This window comes from Erinaceus europaeus, chromosome 6, assembly GCF_950295315.1.
Source record: "Erinaceus europaeus chromosome 6, mEriEur2.1, whole genome shotgun sequence".
Classification (NCBI taxonomy): Eukaryota; Metazoa; Chordata; class Mammalia; order Eulipotyphla; family Erinaceidae; genus Erinaceus; species Erinaceus europaeus.
In genome coordinates, this window is record NC_080167.1 from 15,045,794 (window position 1) to 15,068,627 (window position 22,834).

The 22,834-nt window shown below is 48.7% G+C and overlaps 1 protein-coding gene across 12 annotated transcripts in view; it reads right to left on the reverse strand.

Annotated features, from left to right (window-relative positions):
* KDM2B (lysine demethylase 2B) overlaps positions 1-22,834 on the reverse strand; it is a 151,851-nt gene that overhangs the window by 89,266 nt on the left and 39,751 nt on the right. For 9 of the 12 annotated variants that reach the window (XM_060193140.1, XM_060193139.1, XM_060193135.1 and 6 more), the window contains 3 exons: positions 11,587-11,680; positions 10,465-10,618; positions 1,287-1,402 (listed from right to left, as the gene is read on the reverse strand). In XM_060193140.1, coding sequence (XP_060049123.1) covers positions 1,287-1,402; positions 10,465-10,618; positions 11,587-11,680 — 364 coding nt within the window. Of the gene's footprint in view, positions 1-1,286; positions 1,403-10,464; positions 10,619-11,586; positions 11,681-14,187; positions 14,207-14,374; positions 14,413-14,686; positions 14,788-22,834 lie in introns of those variants that run through there. The other 3 variants (XM_060193143.1, XM_060193146.1, XM_060193145.1) reach the window with 3 other exon arrangements.

Sequence of the window (22,834 nt, forward strand, 5' to 3'; positions counted from 1 at the left end):
AACCCCTGGGAGAGGAATTGACATCAGAACCATTAAACATGTCACACACACACACACACAGTGGCTAAGATATGTGATTCCATGCAGACCACAGTCAGAAAACAAGGCCACAAAAAGCAGGGAGACTATGAGTCCTAGGGAATTTGTCTTGGTAAGAACTTTCTGCAGGATCCAACCATAATGAAACAACTCTAAAGCACAGCCCAAAAAGACAAGGTGAGGCCCATCCAAATACTGGGATGAGATTCAGTCATGAGAAGGATGATACCGTCTCCAGATGCATGGATCTTGACAACATGCAGCTGAGTGAAAGAAGGCAGACAAAAGCCCACTGAGTCAGTGATTCCTACATGAAATGTTCAGAACAGGGAAATCCATAGAGATAGAAAGCAGAGAGGCAGGTACCAAGGGTCAACAAAGGGAGACAGGGAGTGTTACTGGGAACAAGATTTCTCTTGTGATGATGAGAATGCTTGGGAGAGGTAACAGATGCAGACTACTGTGGATATACTTAATGCCAGAGAAGCATGCACTTTAAATGGTGAACTTTAGAAGATGTGGAAACAAATATCAATTAAAAAATAATCAATAAAGCAAAGGAATATGTAAACAACCATAAAAAAAAAAGAAAGAAGAAGAAGGATCAGGTGTTTCATGCCCAGCTGGGATGCTGATCTAGCTCCAACGTGGGAAAGAGGCTGACAAGTGCCAAGCAGCTGGTGGTATTCAGGAGAAACTCACAGAGCAGACACATCAGGTGTCTTCTGGTCTTGGGGTGTAAGGCCTAAGAAACATTGGGGGCAGTGTCCAGCAGAGTTAAGAGACACCCCCTCAGCGGGCAATGAATCAAGAGCTCAGAGGCTATATGTGGGGCCTCCCAGACACTGGCTTCTCCAGGGCTCTGCATCACAACTGTGGCTCCCGGATAGCTTAGCCAAAAACTGATCTTTTTCCTAAGGTCCTAACCCACCTCCAAAGTTCAGCAGCAACAATAAAGTTCCCCCCACACCTCTATGGCTTGGTATCCCTCTGTGCATGTGAGGAGAGGTCAGGCTCCTGATAGCTCAGGTGCTTTCTCAAGAGACTTCCTCTTCCTCCGGGGGTTTTGGCTGCTTCCAACTGGAGAGGAGCAAAAACTCCCAGGACTCTGGTGGGGCTCCAGCGGGCACCCCCTGACCTGCAGAAGCAGAAGTGAGGAAGACCTCACAGTGACTGTCACACACATCCCAGGAGCCTGTAGAGTCTAGGGCCCGCCAGCCAAGACCAGGAGGAGGAAGCCACCTTACCCGCGTTCTGTCCTCGATCTCATAGATCCGCAGCTGCATAGGCACGTTAAAGCTGTGCAGGATGTTGCCGCCAAACACCAGGGAGTCTACCGGCGTGTAGACGGCATGGATCCAACCTGGGGTGGGAAGGCAAAGGGAAGGTCAGCCACGGTGCCTGTGGGGACCCTTGCCTGGGACAGCGTGCAGGAGGCAGCAGCAGCCCCACTTAGGACCCAGCAGGAGCAAGCAACTTGCTCTGGCACCTGATACAGAGAGAGGGCCCCTGGCTGGCTTTGAGGGCTCAAGCCAGCAGAGCCCCTCACCTGCTCCAGTCCAGCTCCCACTTCTTGAGGACCTCAGTGACAAAGGCTTCTGATTGTAAGGTTGTAGCAGCCATCAAAGAAGTAGGCCCAACCCCACCTCATGGGGGGGTGGGGGTGGGGGGTTGTGCGCAATGGTAGGAAAGCCCTCTCCCAGGCTGTCCACAAATCCTTTTCCTCCTCATTCCAGTGACCAGAAGGAGTCAGAATCTAAGGTGTTAACATCTTGCTATAGCGGCAGACCACAGAATTTTCCTCTGCCCAAGGCCACCTTCTGTCACCAAAAATCCTCCTGTGCCCATTTCCCAAGGGTCTCCCTAGCCTCTCACTGCATGCACCTGACACCCAGCTCTGCTTCTGTTCTGGACTACAGGCTGCTGCTGACAAGTCTCTGGCATGCCAATTACAGCCTCTTAACAGTGCTTTTTTTTTTTTTTTTTTTGCCTCCAGGGTTATAGCTGGGGCTCACGAATCCACTGCTCCTGAAGGCTATTTTTTTTTCCCTTTTGTTGTTCTGGTTGTTTTATCATTGTTGTGGTTATTATTATTGTTGTTATTTATATCACTGTTGTTGGATAGGACAGATAGAAATCAAGAGAGGAGGGGAAGACAGAAAGGGGGAGAGAAAGACACCTGCAGACCTGCTTCACCACTTGTGAAGCAACCCCCCTGCAGGTGGGGAGCCAGGGCTCAAACCGGGATCCTTATGACAGGCCTTGGGCTTTGCGCCATATGTGCTTAACCTGCTTCGCTACCGCCCGACCCTCAACAGCACTGTTTTTACAGGCCCAGCACTGTCAGGAGGAGAACGAACTCTTATGCCAGTCAAAGATCTAAGGTTCTGCAGGATTTTGTTAATTTAATCCCCACAAAATGCCTTCAAGAGTATCTATGAGGGCCAGGCAGGGGTGCACCCAGTTGAGCACACACATGTTCAGGACCCGGGTTGAAGTCCAGGTCTCCACTTGCAAGAGGGAAGCTTCATGAGCCATGAAAAAGTGCTGTAGGTATCCCTCTGTTTCTTTAACATTTACTTATTCCCTTTTGTTGCCCTTTTTTATTGTTGTTGTTATTGATATCGCTGTTGGATAGGACAGAGAGAAATGGAGAGGGGAGGGGAAGACAGAGAGGGGGAGAGAAAGATAGACACCTGCAGATCTGCTTCACCACCTGTGAAGCGACTCCCCTGCAGGTGGGGAGCTGGGGGCTGGAACCAGGATCCTTAAGCCGGTCCTTGCACTTTGTGCCACCTGCACTTAACCCGCTGTGCTATCACCCGACTCCTGTGTCCCTCTTTTTCTATCTCTAGCTCCACCTTCCCAATTTCTTTGTCTTTATTAAAAAAAAGAAAAAAAGAAAAGAAAAAAAGAAATGGGTGGGTTTCTTGTGCAGCTACTGAGACCTAGCAATAAACAAAAATAAAAGAGGATTATCTACGAGGTTAATTCTCAGTTTTACAGAGGAAGAGACTGAAGTGAAGAAAAGTGAAGCCACTTATCAGAACTGAAAGTCAGGCATTCTAATGGGTCCATGATGGCTAAGGGCAAAGAAAGTTGCCTTTTTCTTTTTTCCAATAAGTCACTAACAGTATCTCAGATAAGCCACACTTCAAGTACTCAAGAGACAAACCAATATTGGCTCCCTGGTACTACAATGGTCAGCCCAAAGCCTGAGGACAGGGAGCTTTATAATCCACTCCTGGGCACCGACACCCAGGCTAAGAGAAGCTAAGTCACAGCTGGTAAATGGCAGAGGGTCTGCTTCTTCAATTCTGGTTTTGCAGAGTCAGGACCCCCCCACCCCGTGTGTATGTGTGTATGTGTGTGTGTGTGTGTGTGTGTGTGTGTGTGTGTGTATGTGTGTGTGTGTGAGAGAGAGAGAGAGAGAGAGAGAGAGAGAGAATGAAAGAGAGATTGATTGATTGATTTCAGGGCTCCAGGTTTTTCATTCAGAGAGACAGAGAGGGAGCAAGATATCAGAGCAACGGAGCTTCCCTCTGTGCCACGGCACCTCCCATGTGATGCGAAGGCTTGAAACCGGGCCACAGGAATGGCAAGACACACACCCTAATTGGAGAGCCTGACATCTCCAGTTCTGAGCCCTATTTGTTGCATGACCAATACACTGAAGGCTTAACACAGGCCCTGGAGTTCCAGGAGACAGGTCTGGAGATATGGGAAGGGAGGAATAGAGACACAGAGAGAAATGACAGGAGAGGTGGATGTAAAGAAAAGAACAGAGGCAGAGATTCACAGTGAAAGAAAGACAGATAGGTAAAAGGGAAAGAGCAGAGGCCAGCACCACTGCCTCCCCCCATGTGTCTAATATGCTCACTTGGAGGGAAATGACAGCCCCCACCCCAGCTATTCAGAGCAGGTCTGAGGCACCATCGGCCACAGGAGGCCTAGGCTGCTGCAGCAAAGCTGCCACCTGGGAAGATGGCTCAGGAACTAGAGGCCCCAGCATCTGTGTCAGGCAGGCTGGGCTGCTGATTCTCCCTGTAGGGAATGAAGGGCACCCGGGGGAGGGGGATACAATGCATGGGGGAGGTGCCCAGGGGAAAAGCAGGGAAAAACACTAGCCAGGAGCACAGGAACCAAACTTTTATGTGCTAACCCATTTCCGCCTGGAGCACCCACACCTTCGGCTTGCAGCAGGCTGGTGCACCCCTGCAGGCCACTGCAAAGTTACCTTGGCCTGCACTCCACTTCCTGCAGGCGGCAGGATGCACTCTCCAGATCTCAGTTTCCCCTTCACTTCCTTAGCTGTGTACACACTAATTTTCTCAAATGCACATTTTAGGCTCCTCCCAGATAGAGCTCTGCTATCTGTTGCTGCCCCAGATACCACCACTGGCATTATTCAAGAACGATTCCCAAGGCCGGACCTAGCACTGCCCAGTGGAGTAGAGACTGAAGTGGGTCCTATTTCTGTCTGGCCACCAACTGCTACATTGAATGCAAGCACAGTGACTCTCAGTGGCCTCTCCCAGCCCCCTTTTAACCCATGTGACGTAAGTATACCTTGCTTCTCTGATGACTAAGAACTAAGTCCACACAATAAACAGTTGCCGCTGATATTTGTGGTGGTCTTATCCATCATGAGGACCCAGGAGAATCAACATTTCTTATCCCTGGCCTCACCCTTCTCTCTCAGCAGGTAGACAGACAGACAGACAGACAGACACACACACACACACACACACACACACACACACACACACACACACACACACACGACCTGTCCTTGTTACTCTAATTCATGAGCAAAGAAGGGGAAAGGAGAGGTGCTGTTGCAAGTCAGGGATCCAGGGGCTCTTGTACTCCCAGACATTCAAGGGTTCTAGAAGGTTCTACCAGCTCTCCTCCTAAAGCCAGAGCCTCCCAGCGGGCCAGGCAGCTTCCCCTGGGCTGGAATCCCTAGCTCCAGAGTCCTAGTATCTATTCCACTCCTTACATGATTCTCTTAGAAAGAAGCAAGCAGTGGAAACAATAGGGTTCACATGGCCCGTCTGCACATGTCCTGCACCTCCCCGTGGTGTCTTTGGTCACACCCCAGGAAGCATGAGAGCAGGTGTCCCAGAGCCGGATGCAGGTCTAGCAGGGTTGGCATCTGCCTCCTGCATACAGAGCCAATTAGCAGACTCTGAAAGACAATGGGAGAGACAGACCCTGCAGAGGAAGGAAAGCAAAACCCACTGAGGGCTCATGAGGGGTGCAGCAGGGGCACAGTGTGTCTCACCCATAACCCAGACACTCAGGATTTGGACATTTCAACATTTCAGTCTGAATTGCTTCCTTTCCTAAGATGATGTGAAGGTGGCTTTCCAGGCTCCTTTCCCAGCTGGCCTCAGTGGGCTGGAGTTGACAGCAATTGCCCAGTTTCCCACAATCCCCGAGCAACCAGTGACCTCACGGCACCCCTGTGCTGCACCAATTTTACAACTGTGTCAGCTGAGATCAAAGTCACATGACAATGTTAAGTAGTTATTGAATGCCATTTCTCAGATTTGTCAGAAATTACCTAAGGCTACCATGACTCTGGGGTTTCAGGTGGTTCTTGCTACAAAGTGCAAAGCACAAGGACCAGCAGAAGGACCCCGGTTCGAGCCCCTGGCTCCCCACCTGCAGGGGAGTCGCTTCACAGGTGGTGAAGCAGGTCTGCAGGTGTCTTTCTCTCCCCCCTCTGTCTTCCCCTCCTCTCTCCATTTCTCTCTGTCCTATCCAGTAACGACGACAACAATAACAACAACAACAACCTTAAACAACAAGGACAACAAAAGGGGAAGAAAAAAAAAGCCTCCAGGAGCAGTGGATTCATAGTGCAGGAATTGAATCTGAGCAATAACCCTGGAGGAAATTTTTTTTTAATTATTTACTTATTTTAAAGAGAGAACCAGAGCATCACTCTGGCATATGCATTGCCAGAGACTGAGCTGGGGACCTCATGCTTGGGGGCTCAACACTTTATCCAATGCAACACCCTGTCCTCTCCCCCCAGGCTGCACTTGGGATTCTTTTTATTGGATGGGAAAGTTAATTAAACGAGCAAATAATTCCCTGAAGGTCACATGGCCGAGTGTGTGTGTGTGAGGTGGGGGTGGGGGTGGGGGGCAGCAGATCCCTCACCTGCTGTCTGACTAATCAGAATCCAGGTGGGTTCTGGGTCTGCACACACATGGGTTCTTACTCAGCCTGTCACTTATTAACTCTGTGACCTTGTATTAGTTTGTTCATACATGGGCCTCTGGAATCTTTTTATTAAAATAAAGTAAAATAAAATAAACCAGGGGGAGAACCCAAGTTTTCAAATGCATGCTTACAGAAAAGATAAATAATGTACATACAACATTCACTGTTCAGTAACTAGAATTATTATCACTATGAGCTACAGTTCAGCCAGGCAAATGCAGCCAAGAGACCTAGTCAGGGCATTAGCCATCAGTCAGGCCAGGTGTGGGAAAAAGAAGTCACCCGGTCCGTCCAACTTCTTAATTCTAGGGAATGAGTTCCACTCTGTTTCCCTTACTACTACTGGAAAGAACAGGGTCCAGGAAGAGTAGCAGGTATCAGCTCTAGACTAACCCCTTCTCTCCTTTCAGGTAGAAACACCTAAACTTTGCTTCATCAAGAGGTGGGCTGTCCAAAAGGACAAACACCCTTTTCCCCAGTTATCCCACTCACTCCTCAAACACATTCAGTGGTCTTCCTCCTCCAGAAAGCCTACCTGGAGTACCCAGAGATGAGGTCTGAAGCACCACCACCACAAAACACAGCCACACTTCACACTCAGAAATAATATTTCCATGCATGAGGACCTGGGATTAATGCCCACCAAACAAGTACGCTAAAATGGAAGAATATTCTGGTCTTACTCTTTTGTAGAATAAATTAACCTTAAGAAGAAAAAAAAAAGGGACCAGGTAGTGGTGCATCCTGTTGAGTGCATGTATTACAATATGCAAGGACCCAGGTTCAAGCCCCTGTTCCCTACCTGCAGGAGGGAAGCTTCACAAATAGTGAAGCAGTGGGGTTCGGGTGGAAGCTTAGTGAGTTAAGCGCGCACGCACCTGACGCAAACCACAAGGACCAGCATGTAAAGTTCCCGGTTTGAGCCCCCGGCTCAACTACCTGCAGGGGAGTCACTTCACAGGTGGTGAAGCAGGTCTGCAGGTGTCTAAATTTCTCTCCCCTTCTCTGTCTTCCCCTCCTCTCTCCATTTCTCTCTGTCCTATCCAACAATGAACAACATCAACAACAACAATAATAACCACAACAAGGGCAACAAAAAACGGGGGGGGGGAAATGGCCTCCAGGAGCAATGGATTCATGGTGCAGGCATTGAGCCCCAGCAGTAACCCTGGAGGCAAAAAAAATATATAGTGAAGCAGTGCTGCAAGTCTCTATCTCGCTCTCTTCCTCCCCTTCCACTCTCAATTTCTCTATCTCTAGCCAATAAATAAATAAAGGCCTGTGTTCAAGCTCCAAGTCCTCACCTGCAGAGAGGAAGACTCACAAATGGTGAAGTCTGTCTCTCTCTCCCTCTTTTTTTTTTTTTTTTTTTTTTTTTTACCAGAGAACGGCTCAGCTCTGGTTTATGATGGTACAGAATCTGGGACTGCAAAGCCTCAGGCATGAGAGTCTCTTTGCATTACCATTATGCTATCTAACCAAGTTTTCTCTCCCTATGTCCCTTTTCCCTCACAATTTCTGTCTCTGTTCAAAAATAGTAAAATAAAGCAAAGGAAAATTAAATTAAATAGAAAGAGGTAACCACAAAAAAGGACATGTGCCTTGCCCAGATTTGAGTCCCAGCACATGTACTATGGCACCACAGTAAGCTCAAGGCTGTGATATCCCTCCACTTCTTTATCTGAATAAAAAAGCAGCTCAGGAGGGCTGAAGAGGTACATATTCTAATCTCTAGCTACACACAACAAAAGTAAATATTTATAAATAAAACAAAGAGGGCCAAGTGGTGGTGCACCCAGTTAAAACGCACATATTGGGGGTTAGGCGGTAGCGCAGCGGGTTAAGAGCATGTGGCGCAAAGCGCAAGGACCGCCATAAGGACCCCGGTTCAAACCCCCGATTCCCCACCTGCGGGGGCGTCGCTTCACAGGCCGGTGAAGCAGGTCTGCAGGTATCTATCTTTCTCTCCCCTTCTGTCTTCCCCTCCTCTCTCCATTTCTCTCTGTCCTATCCAACAATGAACATCAACAACAACAATAATAACCACAACAAGGCTACAACAAGGGCAACAAAAGGAGGGGAAAATGGCATCTAGGAGCAGTGGATTCATGGTGCATGTGCTGAGCCCCAGCAATAACCCTGGAGACAAAAAACAAAACAAAACAAAACAAAAAAAAAAACGTACATATTACCATGCACAAGGACGACCCAGGTTTGAGCCTCCACTCCCAACAAGCAGGGAAGAGTTCTTTTCAAGTTGTGAATCAGGTCTATGGGTGTCTTTCTTTCTCCCTCTTTATCTCCCCCTCCCCTTTCAATTTCTGTCTCTATCCAATTAACAAATAAATAAAATTGAAAAACTGAGCCAGGTCAGGAGATATTTCACCCACTAGTTACCATTCATGAGGCCACATGTTCAAGCACAAGCTCCACATGGGAGGTTGAAGCAGTGTTGTAGTGCTGGTACCAAGCAACTGGAGGCAAAAATAGATAAACAAAATAAATAAATAAAACATATAATAAAGTCAATCAGGGCAGGGAAAATAGCATAATGGTTATGAAAAGAAACTCTCATGCCTGAGGCTTTAAAGTCCTGGGTTAAATCTCCTGCACCAGGCAAGCCAGAGAGAGATAAGAAGTGCTTTTGTTAAAAGAAGAAAAAAGGGGAGGGTTTGGACAGTAACGCAGTGGGTTAAGCGCACATGGCACGAAGCACAAGGACTGGCTTAAGGATCCCGGTTCAAGCCCTTGGCCCCCCACCTACAGGGAAGTCACTTCACAAGTGGTGAAGCAGATCTATAGGTGTCTCTCTTTCTCTCCCCCTTTCTGTCTTCCCCTCCTCTCTCCATTTCTCTCTCTCTGTCCTGTCCAACAATGACAACAACAACAACAACAACAACAATAATAACTACAACAACAATAAAAAACAACAGGGGCAACAAAAGGGAAAATAAATAATAATAAAACAATTTTTTTTTAAAAGCCTAGCCTCTACCATGTTGAAAGAATCTTTTGTGCTATTGTCTGTTTTACTCTCTCTGCCTCTATCTCAAATTTGAAAATAAATAAAATTAATTTGTAAGGAGCTGAGAAGCAAAAGCATTTAAGCAAAATGACTCTTACTAGCCTGAGGCTCCATGGTCCCAGATACAATCTGTAGCACTACTATAAACGAAAGTTGAGTAGTGCTCAGGTAAAAGCAAAAAGGCTCTGTCTCCACCCAAAGCCTCTTTCAAGAAACCACCCTTATCTGGCTACCTCAAGTAAAACCACCCAATTCACCTCTTAGAACTTATATCTCCTACCAGATTCCCCTCTCCTCAAGTCATCTTCACCTCCAAAGCACCATAACCAAGAGGAGCACAACCTCCCACATACAGTCTGACTCCCTCCCTCTCTTAAGGGAGAATGTCATCGTCCTCATCCATGCAGCCAAAGACTACACCCCCCAACTCCCAGGTCACATACCACATCCACTACTTGTGCCACGGTCTGTCCATCCATCTCCAGAGAGCTGTAGGCAAGTGATCCTAGCTCACATACTCCTCAAAACCACCTAGAGTCTTAGTCCCATCTCACAGATGAGAACACTGACAAACAGGGCAGTGAAGTCACTTCAAGGAAGCAGTGCTAGAATTTCTCAGTTTAAAGTCTGACCCCAGGCCATTGCTCTTAACTATGCTCTAGCCCTGGGCAGTGGCAGTGAAGTTCAGTTAGTAGTTGCTGTTGTTTGTTTTTTGAGTGGGGAGTCCCAAGGGTGAGAGCTAGGATTGACCCAGATTACATTCATCTAGTTCTGTAGGAGGCTGAGACTCTGGGTCCTTCTCCAGTGACACATACCCTCTAAGAAGGCTTCAGGCCGCTCCTAAAATCCCTGGCCCTTCTTCCCAAATTCTCAGGGTAAAGCTACTTCCCCACTCCCACAATCACCAGTTCAGAAATCTTTAGGAAATCCTGGAGAAAGCATTCAGATTCCTGGAGGGAGGGCACTCAGCTTTCTCCCTAGGAGAGAATTCTAGCCTACAGGCAAGAAAACAAAGGTTACAAGTAAGAGTTGTTCCCCCTACAGCCTGGAGACTGCCAATGACCCAGACACACTCTGACTGAGGCCAAGGCCTGTAGGAGACTGTACCCTTACCGGGTGAGCCAAGACTAAGAAGGCCTGGCACCAGTCCCACAGGAACCTACCGGAAGGGATGAAAAACGTGTAGCCCTGTTTCAGCTCAATTCTTTGGCATCGTTCCACGCGGTCACCCAGGAAGATGTCACTCTGTTTTCCTGACAGCACCCACTCCTCATATAGTGCCAAGTTGTGCAAGGTTGGAGGAATCAGCCAGAAGATCTTGGGAGAAAAAGGAGACAGCTAAGGACCCGGGCCAAAGTTTGATTTCTTCCAAACTCTGTCACAACCTAAGGGGACAACCCCACCTGCCAAACAATGGGTAGGACAGGGGAAGCTCCTTCCCCCAGGCTTTCTCCTCCAAGACCTGGCTCAGAGGTGTCTGGGATGACAGGGGCCTGCACTGCCCTCCCAGGATACCCTTTCCAATCTTTAGGGACGCTCTGGTCCAGCTGCCACATCAGGGAACTGAACTTCCTGAACTGAGCTGAACATTCTTTCTCCTGAGCCTCGGGCCGGCTGTGGGGAGGTGGGGGGAGGAGAGGAAGGCAAATTTGCTAAGCTGTCTGATAAAATGGTCCAATAAATAAACCCAGCTCATGTTCACTCTGGAGAAGGAGGGAAAACATCTGGAACCAAGCAGGATGACTACTTACCCAGAATTTCTTCCAACACATTCGGTGAAAACAAAGGCACACATAGATCCAGAAGAGCAGGGTGGCACACACTCTCTCTCAAAGAATACCCACACCCGTGCAGGATACATAGGAACAGACATGGCAGGAGTGTCCCACAAGCCTACAAATTAACCCCCTTCCCCCTAGATGATCTCTGTTCCGGATGTCAAATGATCTTGGAGCAAGTGATGCTGACAACTAGACTGACTTAAAAAAAAAAAAAAAACTCTCAGCACTAGAGTTGAGGAGAAAAGCAGGTTGTAGATTCTGGGGGAGAAAAATCTATAGAGTTCAAATCTGATCTAAAGTGGACAGGTGTAACAGGTGTAAACAGGTGATGTAATGTATTACAAAGAAGGTGAACTTGATCTTTTTCCAAAAGACAGTAAGGAGGGGACTCTAGGGTGTTCCATACCCTGAAAATCTTTGCAGGTGTGCGGATTAAAAGAGGGGAAAGAGTGGGCAAACCCCCCTTCCACAGAGAGACAGACAAGAGTTAAAAAGACAACTCACCTTCCCACCCCGGAAAACGTGGTACCAAACCGAAGTTCCTCCAAAGTCGATATGGAAGTCAGTGAAACAGCCCTTCACGCTCATCAGACAGTACCTGCGGCACAGAAGAAAGGGGGCAGGAAAAGCAATGCAGTGCCCAGCCTGGGGCTGAGCAAACAGCTCTGGAGACTAACCTACATACTGCATCCTTTTATACACGCTGAAGCCAGGGGATTTTCTTTTCTTTTTTTGAAACCCAAATATAATGGGAGTTCCCCATGGGGGAAGCCCCTGACTTTGGGTGACAAATATCAAGCACTGGCTACTTGTCCTCAAGACTAGGCATTTTTGTTTGCAGGGTCTTTGGAGAGCTGCCAAACTGAAGGTAACTGCTTTCCTTCCTTGCAAACAAAGTCTATTCTTGCCCCACCACCATCACCCACCCAAGTAAGAGGCCTCCTTTGTACCCCTGGGCCTGTAGCTCTTCCAAGCTGCCAGACCCTGCCCAGCAGCTGGGCCTCCAGAATTTAGTTGTAAAACACCTGTAGGGCTTGGCAATAACCCGTCTCGGTCAGCTCCTCTTTAAATCACTTCCTGTGAACCCAGGACCAGGCAATGCGCTAAAGCTACATGAGGACGGCACCCTCTTCATGAGCACTGCTCAAAGTCAAACAGTAAAACAAGCTACAATGGACGGGAAAGCCACTCAGGCAGAGAGCAAGCACTACCACCTATGACCACAGTTTAGTAGTCCCCATATATGAGATATTCAGAAGGCAAATTACAGAGATGGGAGTGGCCAAGACTGGGGAATGGAGGAAACAGGGAGTGACAGTTAATGACAGCAGGTTTCATTTAGGGGGTGGGAGGAGGTGATGGAAATGCCTCAGAATTGATTGTGCTTGTGCAACTCTAAACATACTAAAGACCAGTGAATTGCACCAGCTTTAAACGGAAGGTTAGTCCTAGAAAAACTCAATAAAACTATATAAAATGGGGAGGGGACAGAGGGTAAGATAAAAGAGAAGACCCCTGGGGGTGGGGTGGAGCACAGACATCCAGAGAGAAGTGGGCAGGGTCGAGCAATCAGAAGGAAGTCACCAATCCTCCAGAGCACCAGTCAGTAAGACAAACCACCCTTCCCTAAGGCACTTCTGCCTGCCCTGCTCCAGGAGTGGGCAGAGCCCAAGGAGGAGGGGGAATGGGGCAGGCTTCCAAGTCCTGGCCAAAAGCAGAACCTGGACACCCTCCTTCTCCCCCACCCTTTCCCCCAAGAGCCCCAAGGGGCATGGAGAGCAGCCTCCGATCATGCCCATGCACCTTGGCACCTCCAGGGGCCGGCGCACACACGCTTACCCCACTGACCTCTTTTCCCAGCTGCACTTTGCTTTTCCAGGGTTTGGGGATGAGGGGAGGAAGGGCAGGGAAGGGGAGGGAGGAGCCAGCAGCCAGGAAGTGAAAGATAATAGGGGTCCTGGAGCTGGGCTTGGTGAGGAGGCTCCAGGTGCCCCCACTCCCTGCAAACTGCCTTTTGCACCTCACATTCAGGTGGACCCAGAGCTCAGCAGTATGCAGGCAGCGTGCCCCATGTTCCTCCTCCCCATAGGCTGGAAGGAGCCTTAACCATGTGTCTGCGGGAGGCTGACAAATCAGAAAGCCTTCCCCGCACATCAGAGCCCCGCTGCCTAGCAACCCGAGCAGAGGGGTGTAGTTGACAGCACAGGACTCAGGACTCAGCCCTGTCACGAAGACAGGCGCGCGCGAGCAGTGGTGCAGGCGGGTCCCTACCCACCTCACTGTGCCCAGGGCTACACGCCAGCCCACCGCCACCAACCCAGGGCCCCGCCCCAGCTCTCAAGGTCTGGGCAATCCCCTCCCCTCTGAGGAACAGGCGGGGGGGGGGGGGGGAGGAGGGGGTCCTGAAGCCTTTAACCCATTCCACCCCCACGGGGCAACACTGGCCTCTTCTTTCCAAGCACCACTTCAAAATATTAATCCTCCTTTTCCAAAAACCACTACTCAGTTATGTGTTTTCCTTCTTTTCATCTCAACCTTGGTTTCTACTCGCCGCTCCACTCTCCAGGCCTCAGCTAAACACAGTCGAGGGAAAACAATTCAAGTGTCCGTGGGGTGGAGCCAGGGGCTGTGTTTCCCTCAGTTAGGAGCCGGATGCCCACTCGGGTGCCCTAAGTAACTGAGGGAGGGAGAGGAGCTTGGCCTGACCAAACTGCTTGCCCCTCCGCCCTCTCGGCCCCAGCCTCCCCTGCACGTGTGCCACGCAGGAAATCCCGGGAGTCGCGCAGCCGCACGCAGGCAAAGTTCTCCAACTTGAGTTTATGTCTCATCTGCCCTCCCTGTCACCCTACAGCATCCCGGAGGCCCTCGGGGGACTGGGGGGCGCCGCTTCCAGACCCGCCTCCGCTGGAGAGGCCCCGCCTCCCACGTCCCTCATTTCCTGGCCTCGGTGCCTGAGCCCCTCCTGCGACTTAGCGGCCAGTGTGGCTTTGTCCATGGGCCCTTACAGCCGCCACTCCCAGCCTCTGCCCGACGCTCATTCTTGGTCACCCTCCTCACTCCCCTCACTCCAGCGCACCCGCTCTGGCGTGACGCCTTTGCACTGACCTCTACAGCTTCCTCTTCCAAAGCACACCGCAGTCACATGGGTACCCCGGCTCGGTGCCACCTCTGCTCGGCTCTTCCCGCGGCCAACCAGCCCGGCTTCCGCCTCGGCGGGCCCCCTACTCAGAAAGCCGCGACACCCGGACCCTCCACCCGAGGCCCTGTGGCTTCTGTGCAGGAAGTCACTCACCAAGTTGGGGACTGCAATTCAGGTGCCCCGGAGCTGTGCCTTTGGGGGGTCCCTGCCACCCAGCCTCAGGCCCCAGCCGGGCAGGGAGGAGCATGGTAGAAGCGGGCGCTGCACCTGCAGCATTAACTTCGGGGAGAGCCCTAGGTGCGTGGAGGCAAAGAGGCCCCACCCCTCCCGTATCCCTTCAACTTGGGGAAACTCGCCCCGCGGGCCAGGCAGGTCCCCTCGAGCAAAGGTCTGGCTGGGGAGACCTGGGAAGCTGGCAGCAGGTGACAGAGGCGCCCGGCGTGCACGCACACACTACACACTTACACGCAGCCCCAGGAGACACAAAGAGCTGCTCGCGATGCGGGCCGCGCAGCCTACCCCGCCGGCCCCGATGGAGCAGGGACGCCCTGGCTGCCCGGGAACCGCGGGGCTCAGCGCAGAGACGCCCGGCCCCGCCCCGCCCCGCCCCGCCCCGCCCCGCCCGCGGTTACCCTCGGTGGCAGTGGCGCCGCTTCCAGGCGGCACCCTCAGCGGAGGCTCGACGCGCACCCTGTCCGGGTGAGCGGGGCCGAGCGCCCTCCACCGCTCCGCCAGGCCGGGGCCCTGGGCCACAGAGCCCTCTCTCGCTTCCTGCCTTCCTCCGGGAGCCGGCCACAGTCTGCGCTCATCCCCGCGCTGAAACTGAACACCCGCGCTGCGCGGCCGGGCCGCCAGGGAGGCGGAGGGAGGCCGGGCGCAGACAGAGAAGCGAGGCCAGCGCCAGGGGGCCAACGCCGCCTCCTTGCCCCTGCCAGGTGGGGCCGCCCAGTCGCTCTCCGCTCCCCCGGTTTACCAGCAGGTGCTCAGGGATCCCCGCACCCTGGGTTTTCAGCGAGCCTCCTGCTATGAGATACAGACCTAGCAAAGCCACCTTTCTTAAACGTGCCCATTCTGCAAGGCTTGAGAGAGGCCCTGTGAGGGCCTGGGAGGAGTGTCAGACTGCAAGTATGACATCCCAGACAAGAAATGCCATTCTGGCCCTAAAACAAACTTGCTGTGTGACCTTAGTTAACTGCATTCTCTCTGAGCCATTTCCTTAGGGCAGGGAGGCGGCCTGAAGTTCAACTCTGCATTCTAAGATATTCACTCTTGGTTGGCTCTTTCTCCTGCAGTCCCCTTAACTGCTGTGTGATCAATGTCATGGAATTATCTTGGCCATTCACTGAGCTAAAAACATGTTAGCTAAGTACTTAATCCAGTTACCACAACCCCTTTATGAGGGTGTACCCCAGGGCTGTTCCCATTTTACAGATGAAGTAAAGGCTCTTTCAGTGACTTGCTCTGGTCACTTACTTTCAGCCATGGGGGTGGGGGAGGGATTACCCAGCACAGCCTGTCTCCCATGTCTACTTGGCAAATCTAGAATCTGAGACACAGAGTCTGCAGGTCTTAGCCACACCTTGGCCTCTGACTTCCACTGAGGGTTTGGGTCCATCTCAAATCAGAAGTCCCACCTCCAGGACATGCTCACCAGAATTACCATCTTCCTCCCACCCAGACCCTCCCCCCACCGCCAAATACACAAACCACAAGGGGTTGGGATACTAGTGGGCAACAGTCTACAGGTCCTTGCACATTGTAATGTGTGCACTTAATCAGGCGTGCTACCACCCAGCCCCATAAAGTTAATTTTGTCTGCAGCAAAGAATAACTATTATAGGGATACTTCCAATCACTGGTCACTATTTACACCTTCATGAGGGATTTCCAGGATGAGTAATCCAAAATACATTTGCAGGGTAGGAGATGAAGAGAGGAAGACACTGACAAAATGCAAGGCCCAGTTGATATCCATTCAGTCCTCTTCACCACTCTTTTACCTTTATCCAGTCCTAATAGTATATCACTGGTTACCTCCTACATTGCATCATTCACTTCTCTGCTTACCTGTCTCTTGCTGGGAAATTGTGCACCACGGCCCGCGCTCAACAACAGTCTCTGATCCCCAGCAGAAAATAACCTCCATGAGAAAAGAGAGCTTCCCTTTATTCACACTAGTCTGTCCCCTTTCTTTTTATTATTTTTGTTTTTCCCCACAAGTAATCCACCAATTACTTAGGGTAGCACTTTCATATTGAACATTAAGGAAACAAAGCAGAGACAACTAACACACTAGCATCCTCTCTCCAAATCTTCTCTCCCCCACAGAGTTGTAGCCACCCCACTCCACTACTGTCACTGCCCCATGCCTTAGGCATCTCAACTGAAATCCATTAAAAATCCCTAATCCTGGGAGTCAGGCAGTAGCACAGCGGGTTAAGTGCAGGTGGTGCAAAGCAGAAGAACTGGCGTAAGGATCCTGATCTGAGCCCCTGGCTCTGACCTGCAGGGGAGTCACTTCACAGGCCTTGAAGCAGGTCTGCAGGTGTCTATCCTTCTCTCTCCTTCTTTGTCTTCCCCTACTCTCTCCATTTCTCTCTGTTCTATCCAACAACAACAACATCAATAACAATAACAATAACTACAACAAGGGTAACAAAAGGGAATGAATAAATAAATATTTTTTAAAAAATCCCTATCACTATCCCCATTAGGGGGACAGAAAAAAATCAAGGAGCCAGGGAGAAGGCAGAAACAGGTAACATTTCTCAACTCAGGGGAAGCCCCACTCTCCAGCCACCTCCAGCCTGGAAACTCTATGTGATTTCTAGAAACTGTATCATTTTCATTAAATTCCACAGTACCATTCGACAGTCCCAAAGGATACCATCATCATCATCATAATGGGATTTTTACTTATTAACTAAAAATCAGCATTCTTTGCTGCTAAGAAAATGGACTATCTCCAAGGCGACATTATCTTTCCTAACAAGGTTCAAATCCTGTAACAGTTTCCCACAACCACTGACAAGGTTTGTAAATCTATTTGCTACACAATCCAACCAATATATTTAAGCCATGTGGTCCTAGAAAATTGTATGTGTGTGTTTTGATAATGAGGAGGGTTTCTCAATAGATGAACAGACCAAACCTTACTATTTAAAGCAATCTTTCAATAAAATGAAGAGTATGTCAAGAAGGCAAGGCAGACATAAGTGAATTAAAATTTGTGTCACCCAGTGCTATCTATTTGACTTTTCTAAATACACATCCAGGGAGTCGGGCGATAGCGCAGCAGCAGAAGGATCCCAGTTCGAGCCCCCAGCTCCCCACCTGCAGGGGAGTTGCTTCACAGGTGGTGAAGCAGGTCTGCAGGTGTCTCTCTTTCTCTCCCCCTCTGTCTTCCCCTCCTCTCTCCATTTCTCTCTGTCCTATCCAACAATGATGACATCAATAACAACAACAATAATAACTATAACAACAGTGAGTCAGGCAATAGCACAGCGGGTTAAGTGCAGGTGGCGCAAAGCGCAAGGACCCAAGAAAAGATCCCGGTTTGAGCCCCGGGGTCCCCACCTGAAGCGGGGGTTACTTCACAGGCGGTGAAGCAGGTCTGCAGGTGTCTGTATTTCTCTCCCCCTCTCTGTCTTCCCCTCCTTTCTCCATTTCTCTCTGTCCTATCCAACAGTAATGACATCAATAACAACAATATAAAACAAGGGCAACAAAAGGGAAAATAAATAAATATAAAAAATAATAAATAACTAAATTTTTAAAAATAAATAACTACAACAACAATAAAAAACAGCAAAGGCGGGGGTCGGGCGGTGGCGCAGTGGGTTAAGCGCGTGTGGCGCAAAGCACAGGGACCAGCGTAAGGATCCCGGTTCGAGCCCCGGCTCCCCACCTGCAGGGGAGTCGCTTCACAGCCGGTGAAGCAGGTCTGCAGGTGTCTGTCTTTCTCTCCCCGTCTCTGTCTTCCCCTCCTCTCTCCATTTCTCTCTGTCCTATCCAACAACGAATTGCGTCAACAAGGGCAATAATAATAACCACAACGAAGCTACAACAAGGGCAACAAAAGGGGGGAAAAATGGCCTCCAGGAGCGGTGGATTCATGGTGCAGGCACCGAGCCCAGCAATAACCCTGGAGAAGGAAAAAAAATAATAATAATAATAAAAAAAAACAGCAAAGGCAACAAAAGGGGGAAAGGCAAATAAATAAATAAATAAATAAATAAATAAACAACAATAACAAATGCTCATCCAATGTCCCTGAATGTTTGCAGTGGCTACAAGGTCAGACTAGCACGCTGGGGGTTCCAAGTTCAGTCCTTGGTAATGCATATACCAGAGTGATGCTCCAGTTCTCTGTTACTCTCATTAACAAATAATTAAATTTAAATAAGAATACATTTAAAGGGACTTGGCGGTAGTGCAGCGGGTTAAGCGCACATAGCGCTAAGCGCAAGTACTGGCTTAAGGATGACAGTTCAAGCCCCGGCTCCCCACCTGCAGGGGAGTCGCTTCACAAGCTGTGAAGCAGGACCACATGTGTCTGTCTTTCTCTCCCCCTCTCTGTCTTCCCCTTCTCTCTCCATTTCTCTCTGTCCTATCCAACAGCAATGACATCAATAGCAACAATAATAATAACCACAACAATAATAAAACAATAAAGGCAACAAAAGGGTAAAAAATAGCCTCCAGAAGCAGCGGATTCGTGGTGCAGGGACTGAGCCCCAGCAATAAAAAAAAAAAAAAAAAACATTTAAGTAGACTTATGATTTGTCCTCTGCATTCTTCTTCCCGCCCCCTCCTCTACCTTTATCACTTTGAGATAATGGAATCTCATTGAGGAGATTCACTCCTCCAACTCTCATAGTGGGAATCTGAACACATCCTTCTTTGTTTAAAATGTTAGAGGTGCAACAGGGGAGGTGACACAGGGGAACCCTGGCATCATGTGTGCCAGAGTGATGCTCTGGCTATCTTTTTCTCCATTCTTTCTTCAGTCAATAAATAAATCTTTAAGAAAAAAAAAAAACATATTTGTGACAACAAAAATAGTATAAATCAACATCACTTTAAAAAAAAATTTTTAAGTTTATTTATTCCCTTTTTGTGGCCCTTGCTTTATGTTGTAGTTATTGTTGTTGTTGATGTCATTGTTGTTGGATAGGACAGAGAGAAATGGAAAGAGGAGGGGAAGACAGAGAGGGGGAGAGAAAGATAAGACACCTGAAGAACTGCTGTGAAGTGACTCTCCTGCACGTGGGGGGCCGGGTGCTCAAACCGGGATCCTTATGCCAGTTCTTGCACTTTGCACCATCTGCACTTAACCTGCTGCGCTACTGCCCAACTCCCCAGCATCACTTTAATAAAGTGATATTGGAACTGAAGAGAGAAAAAATATGTGTAGTCTGGGAGATGGCACAGTGGATAAAGTACTAGACTCTCAAGCATAAGATCATAAGTTCAATCCCCATCAGCACATGTACCAGAGTGATGCCTGGTTCTCTCTCTCTCCTCCTATCCCTATTATTAATTAATAAATAAATTAAATAATTTTTTTAAAAAGGGGGAAAAAGTCAAGGTTCAGCCTGGGAAGTGGATAGAGAGCACTGAACTTAGAAGTATGAAGTACTGAGCTCAAACCCCAACATCACTCATGCCAAAGAAATGCTCTAGTTCTTTCTCCCTCTTTCTCTCCTCTTTCATTAAAGAATATATATATGTATATAGTTGTTTTGTTTTGCCTCCAGGGTTCTTGCTAGGGCTTCGGTGCCTACACCATGAATCCACTCCTCCTGGAGGCTATTTTTTTTTCCCTTTTGTTGTCTTTGTTGTTTTATCATTGCTTGGTTATTATTATTATTATTATTGTTATTAATGTCATCATTGTTGGATAGGATAGAGAGAAATAGACAGAGAAATAGATAGAGGAGGGGAAGACAGAGAGGGGGAGAGAAAGATAGACACCTGCAGACCTGCTTCACCATTTGTGAAGCGACTCCCCTGCAGGTGGGGAGCCGGGGGCTTGAACAGGAATCCTTAAGCCAGTACTTGAGCTTAGCACCATGTGCGCCTAACCCACTGTGCTGCTGCCCAACCCCCAAATATATATTTTTTAAAGCATGAGGTCCCAAGTTTAATCTCTGACACTACATATGCCAGAGTGATGCTCTGGTTCTCTTTCTCCTACTAATTCTTTTTTCTTTTAAATATTTATTTAACTTGAAAGGGCAGAGAGAAATTGAGAGGGGAGAAGAGACAGAGAAAAAGAGGAAGAGATACCTGTAGCCCTGCTGTACCAATCATGAATCTTCCCCCCACTGGTGGGAGCCAGGAGCTTAAAGCTCAGTCTTGGTGCATTGTAACTCATGCGCTCAACAGGGTGTATCACTGTCCAGTCCCTTCTGGTTCTCTCTCTCTCTCAAGTGTCAATGAATAAACTGTTCCAAAGAGTCATACTGTAACCAAGCAGGTGGCTCTACTGATGGGACACATCCCTTGCATGCATAGGGCCCCAGGTTTAATCCTCCACATCAAATATGAGGGAACTGTACTCTGAACCTCTCATAAAATAAATCCTGAAAGGGGAGGGGGGATAATAGGTGGTGGCATGCACAGTAGAGCACACACATTATCATGCAAAGATCCAGGTTCAAGCTCCTTTCCCCCCTACAAGGGGGAGTTTCAAAAGTAGATCAGTGCTACAAGTGTCTCAATACTACAAGTGTCTCTCCTTCTTCTCTCTTTTTCTATTTTCCTGTCTCTCATCCCTTATCAAAAACAAGTGGGAGTCAGGTGGTAGCACAGCGAGTTAAGCACAAGGACCAGCGTAAGGATCCCAGTTTGAGCCCCCGGCTCCCCACCTGGATGGGAGTCCCTTCACAGGTGGTGAAGCAGGTCTGCAGGTGTCTTTCTCTCCCTCTCTCTGTCTTCCCCTCCTCTCTCCATTTCTCTCTGTCCTATCAATGACGACATCAATAACAACAACAATAATAACTACAACAACAATAAAAAGACAACAAGGGCAACAAAAGGAAAAATAAATAAATTTTTTAAAATTTAAATAAATTTAAAAAAACAAGGAAAGGCAAGGCAAGGTGGGCTGGGGTGATAGCATAATGGTTATGCAAAATGACTTTCATGCCTGAGGCTCTGAATTCCCAGGTTCAATCCCAGCACTACAATAAACCAGAGCTGAGCAATGCTCTGGTGTCTCTCTCTATATATCTATATCTATATATATCTATATATAAGTATATATAAATATAGATATATGATAAAAATGTAAAAAAAAAAAAAAGAAAGAAAGAAACTGGCTACTAAGAACAGTGCAGTCATTTAGGCACTGAGCCTCAGCAATAGCCCTGGTGCCAAAAAAGAGAAAGCTCAAGGAGATAGCACCATGGATGCATACTTGACTTGTATACCTGAGGTCCCAGAAGTCACAAGATGTCTTATTTTAACTAGAGCACTACTCAATTCTGGCTTACAATGATGTCATGGACTAGGGCCAGGTGATGGCACACCTGGTTAAGCACTCACATTACAATGCACAAAGTTTCCCTACCTGCAGGGGAAATGTTTCACAAGTGGTGAAGCAGGGCTGAAGGAGTCTCCCTGCCTCTCTCCCTATCTCCCCCTCCCCTCTCAATTTGTCTCTATCCAATAATAAATAAATAAATAAATAAATGTAAAAAAAATGATGTCATGGACTGAACCTGGTACCTCAGCATCAGACATCAACTGCACAAATTATTGCATAAACTGTGAGTCTATTTTCCCAGCCCCTAGAAGTGAAGCCCCAACACCAGAAAATTAAACAAATAATTAAAATAAAATAAATAGAACTCAGCTCCAATGTCCCCTCAGAGGTGACTCCCAGAGTCCATCAGCCAGGACTGAAGGATTCCTCCTAGCCTGCTCCACACCAAGGAACTGTTCCCTCTGTCTCAGGCCGGACTGGTGCACTATCCTTCCAACACAACTCAAACCTTGGAGTGTGGGGGTTTCCAGTCTTGCTCTCCTTTTCACTTCCCTGTCTCAGAGCTCTGTAACTCCGCTATGATGGAATCAGACTGGAAGGAAATTGAAACCTACTCTTGTCCCCACTCTGAGTTCCATCTCTGCCTTTGATGCAGCCCAGATGCAAGCAGTGTACCAGCCTCAGCTCAGAAGGAAGGAAAAATGCCGGAGACATAATTAAAGAAAAAGCAAGCACACTTGAAAGCAAAGCTTTGAACAGCCCAGGGCCAGCGTGCTAGCCTGGCTTACAAAGCCTGGCATGGAGTCCACATTCAATATGCACTGAATGAAGGGCTTAGTGAATGAGAGTTCACAGCCTTTAAGCTCCCAGGGGCACTTCTGGCAGCAGGACTGAGCAGAGATGCTAATGGTTTTGGAGCCACCAGAGCCAACTCTTCTAGGAAACCCAGAGCAACAACCCAGCCCAGTATCGGCCTCCCAACCTGGGAGAGCCCACTGACCCCCAATGCCTCTGCCTCATAAGACAACTGGCCTCAGGGACCATGTTGGTGACACAGCATGTAGTGATGTTTCTGCACTGAGATGAGCCCACTCTTCTAGCTTAGAGGCAACCTAATACTT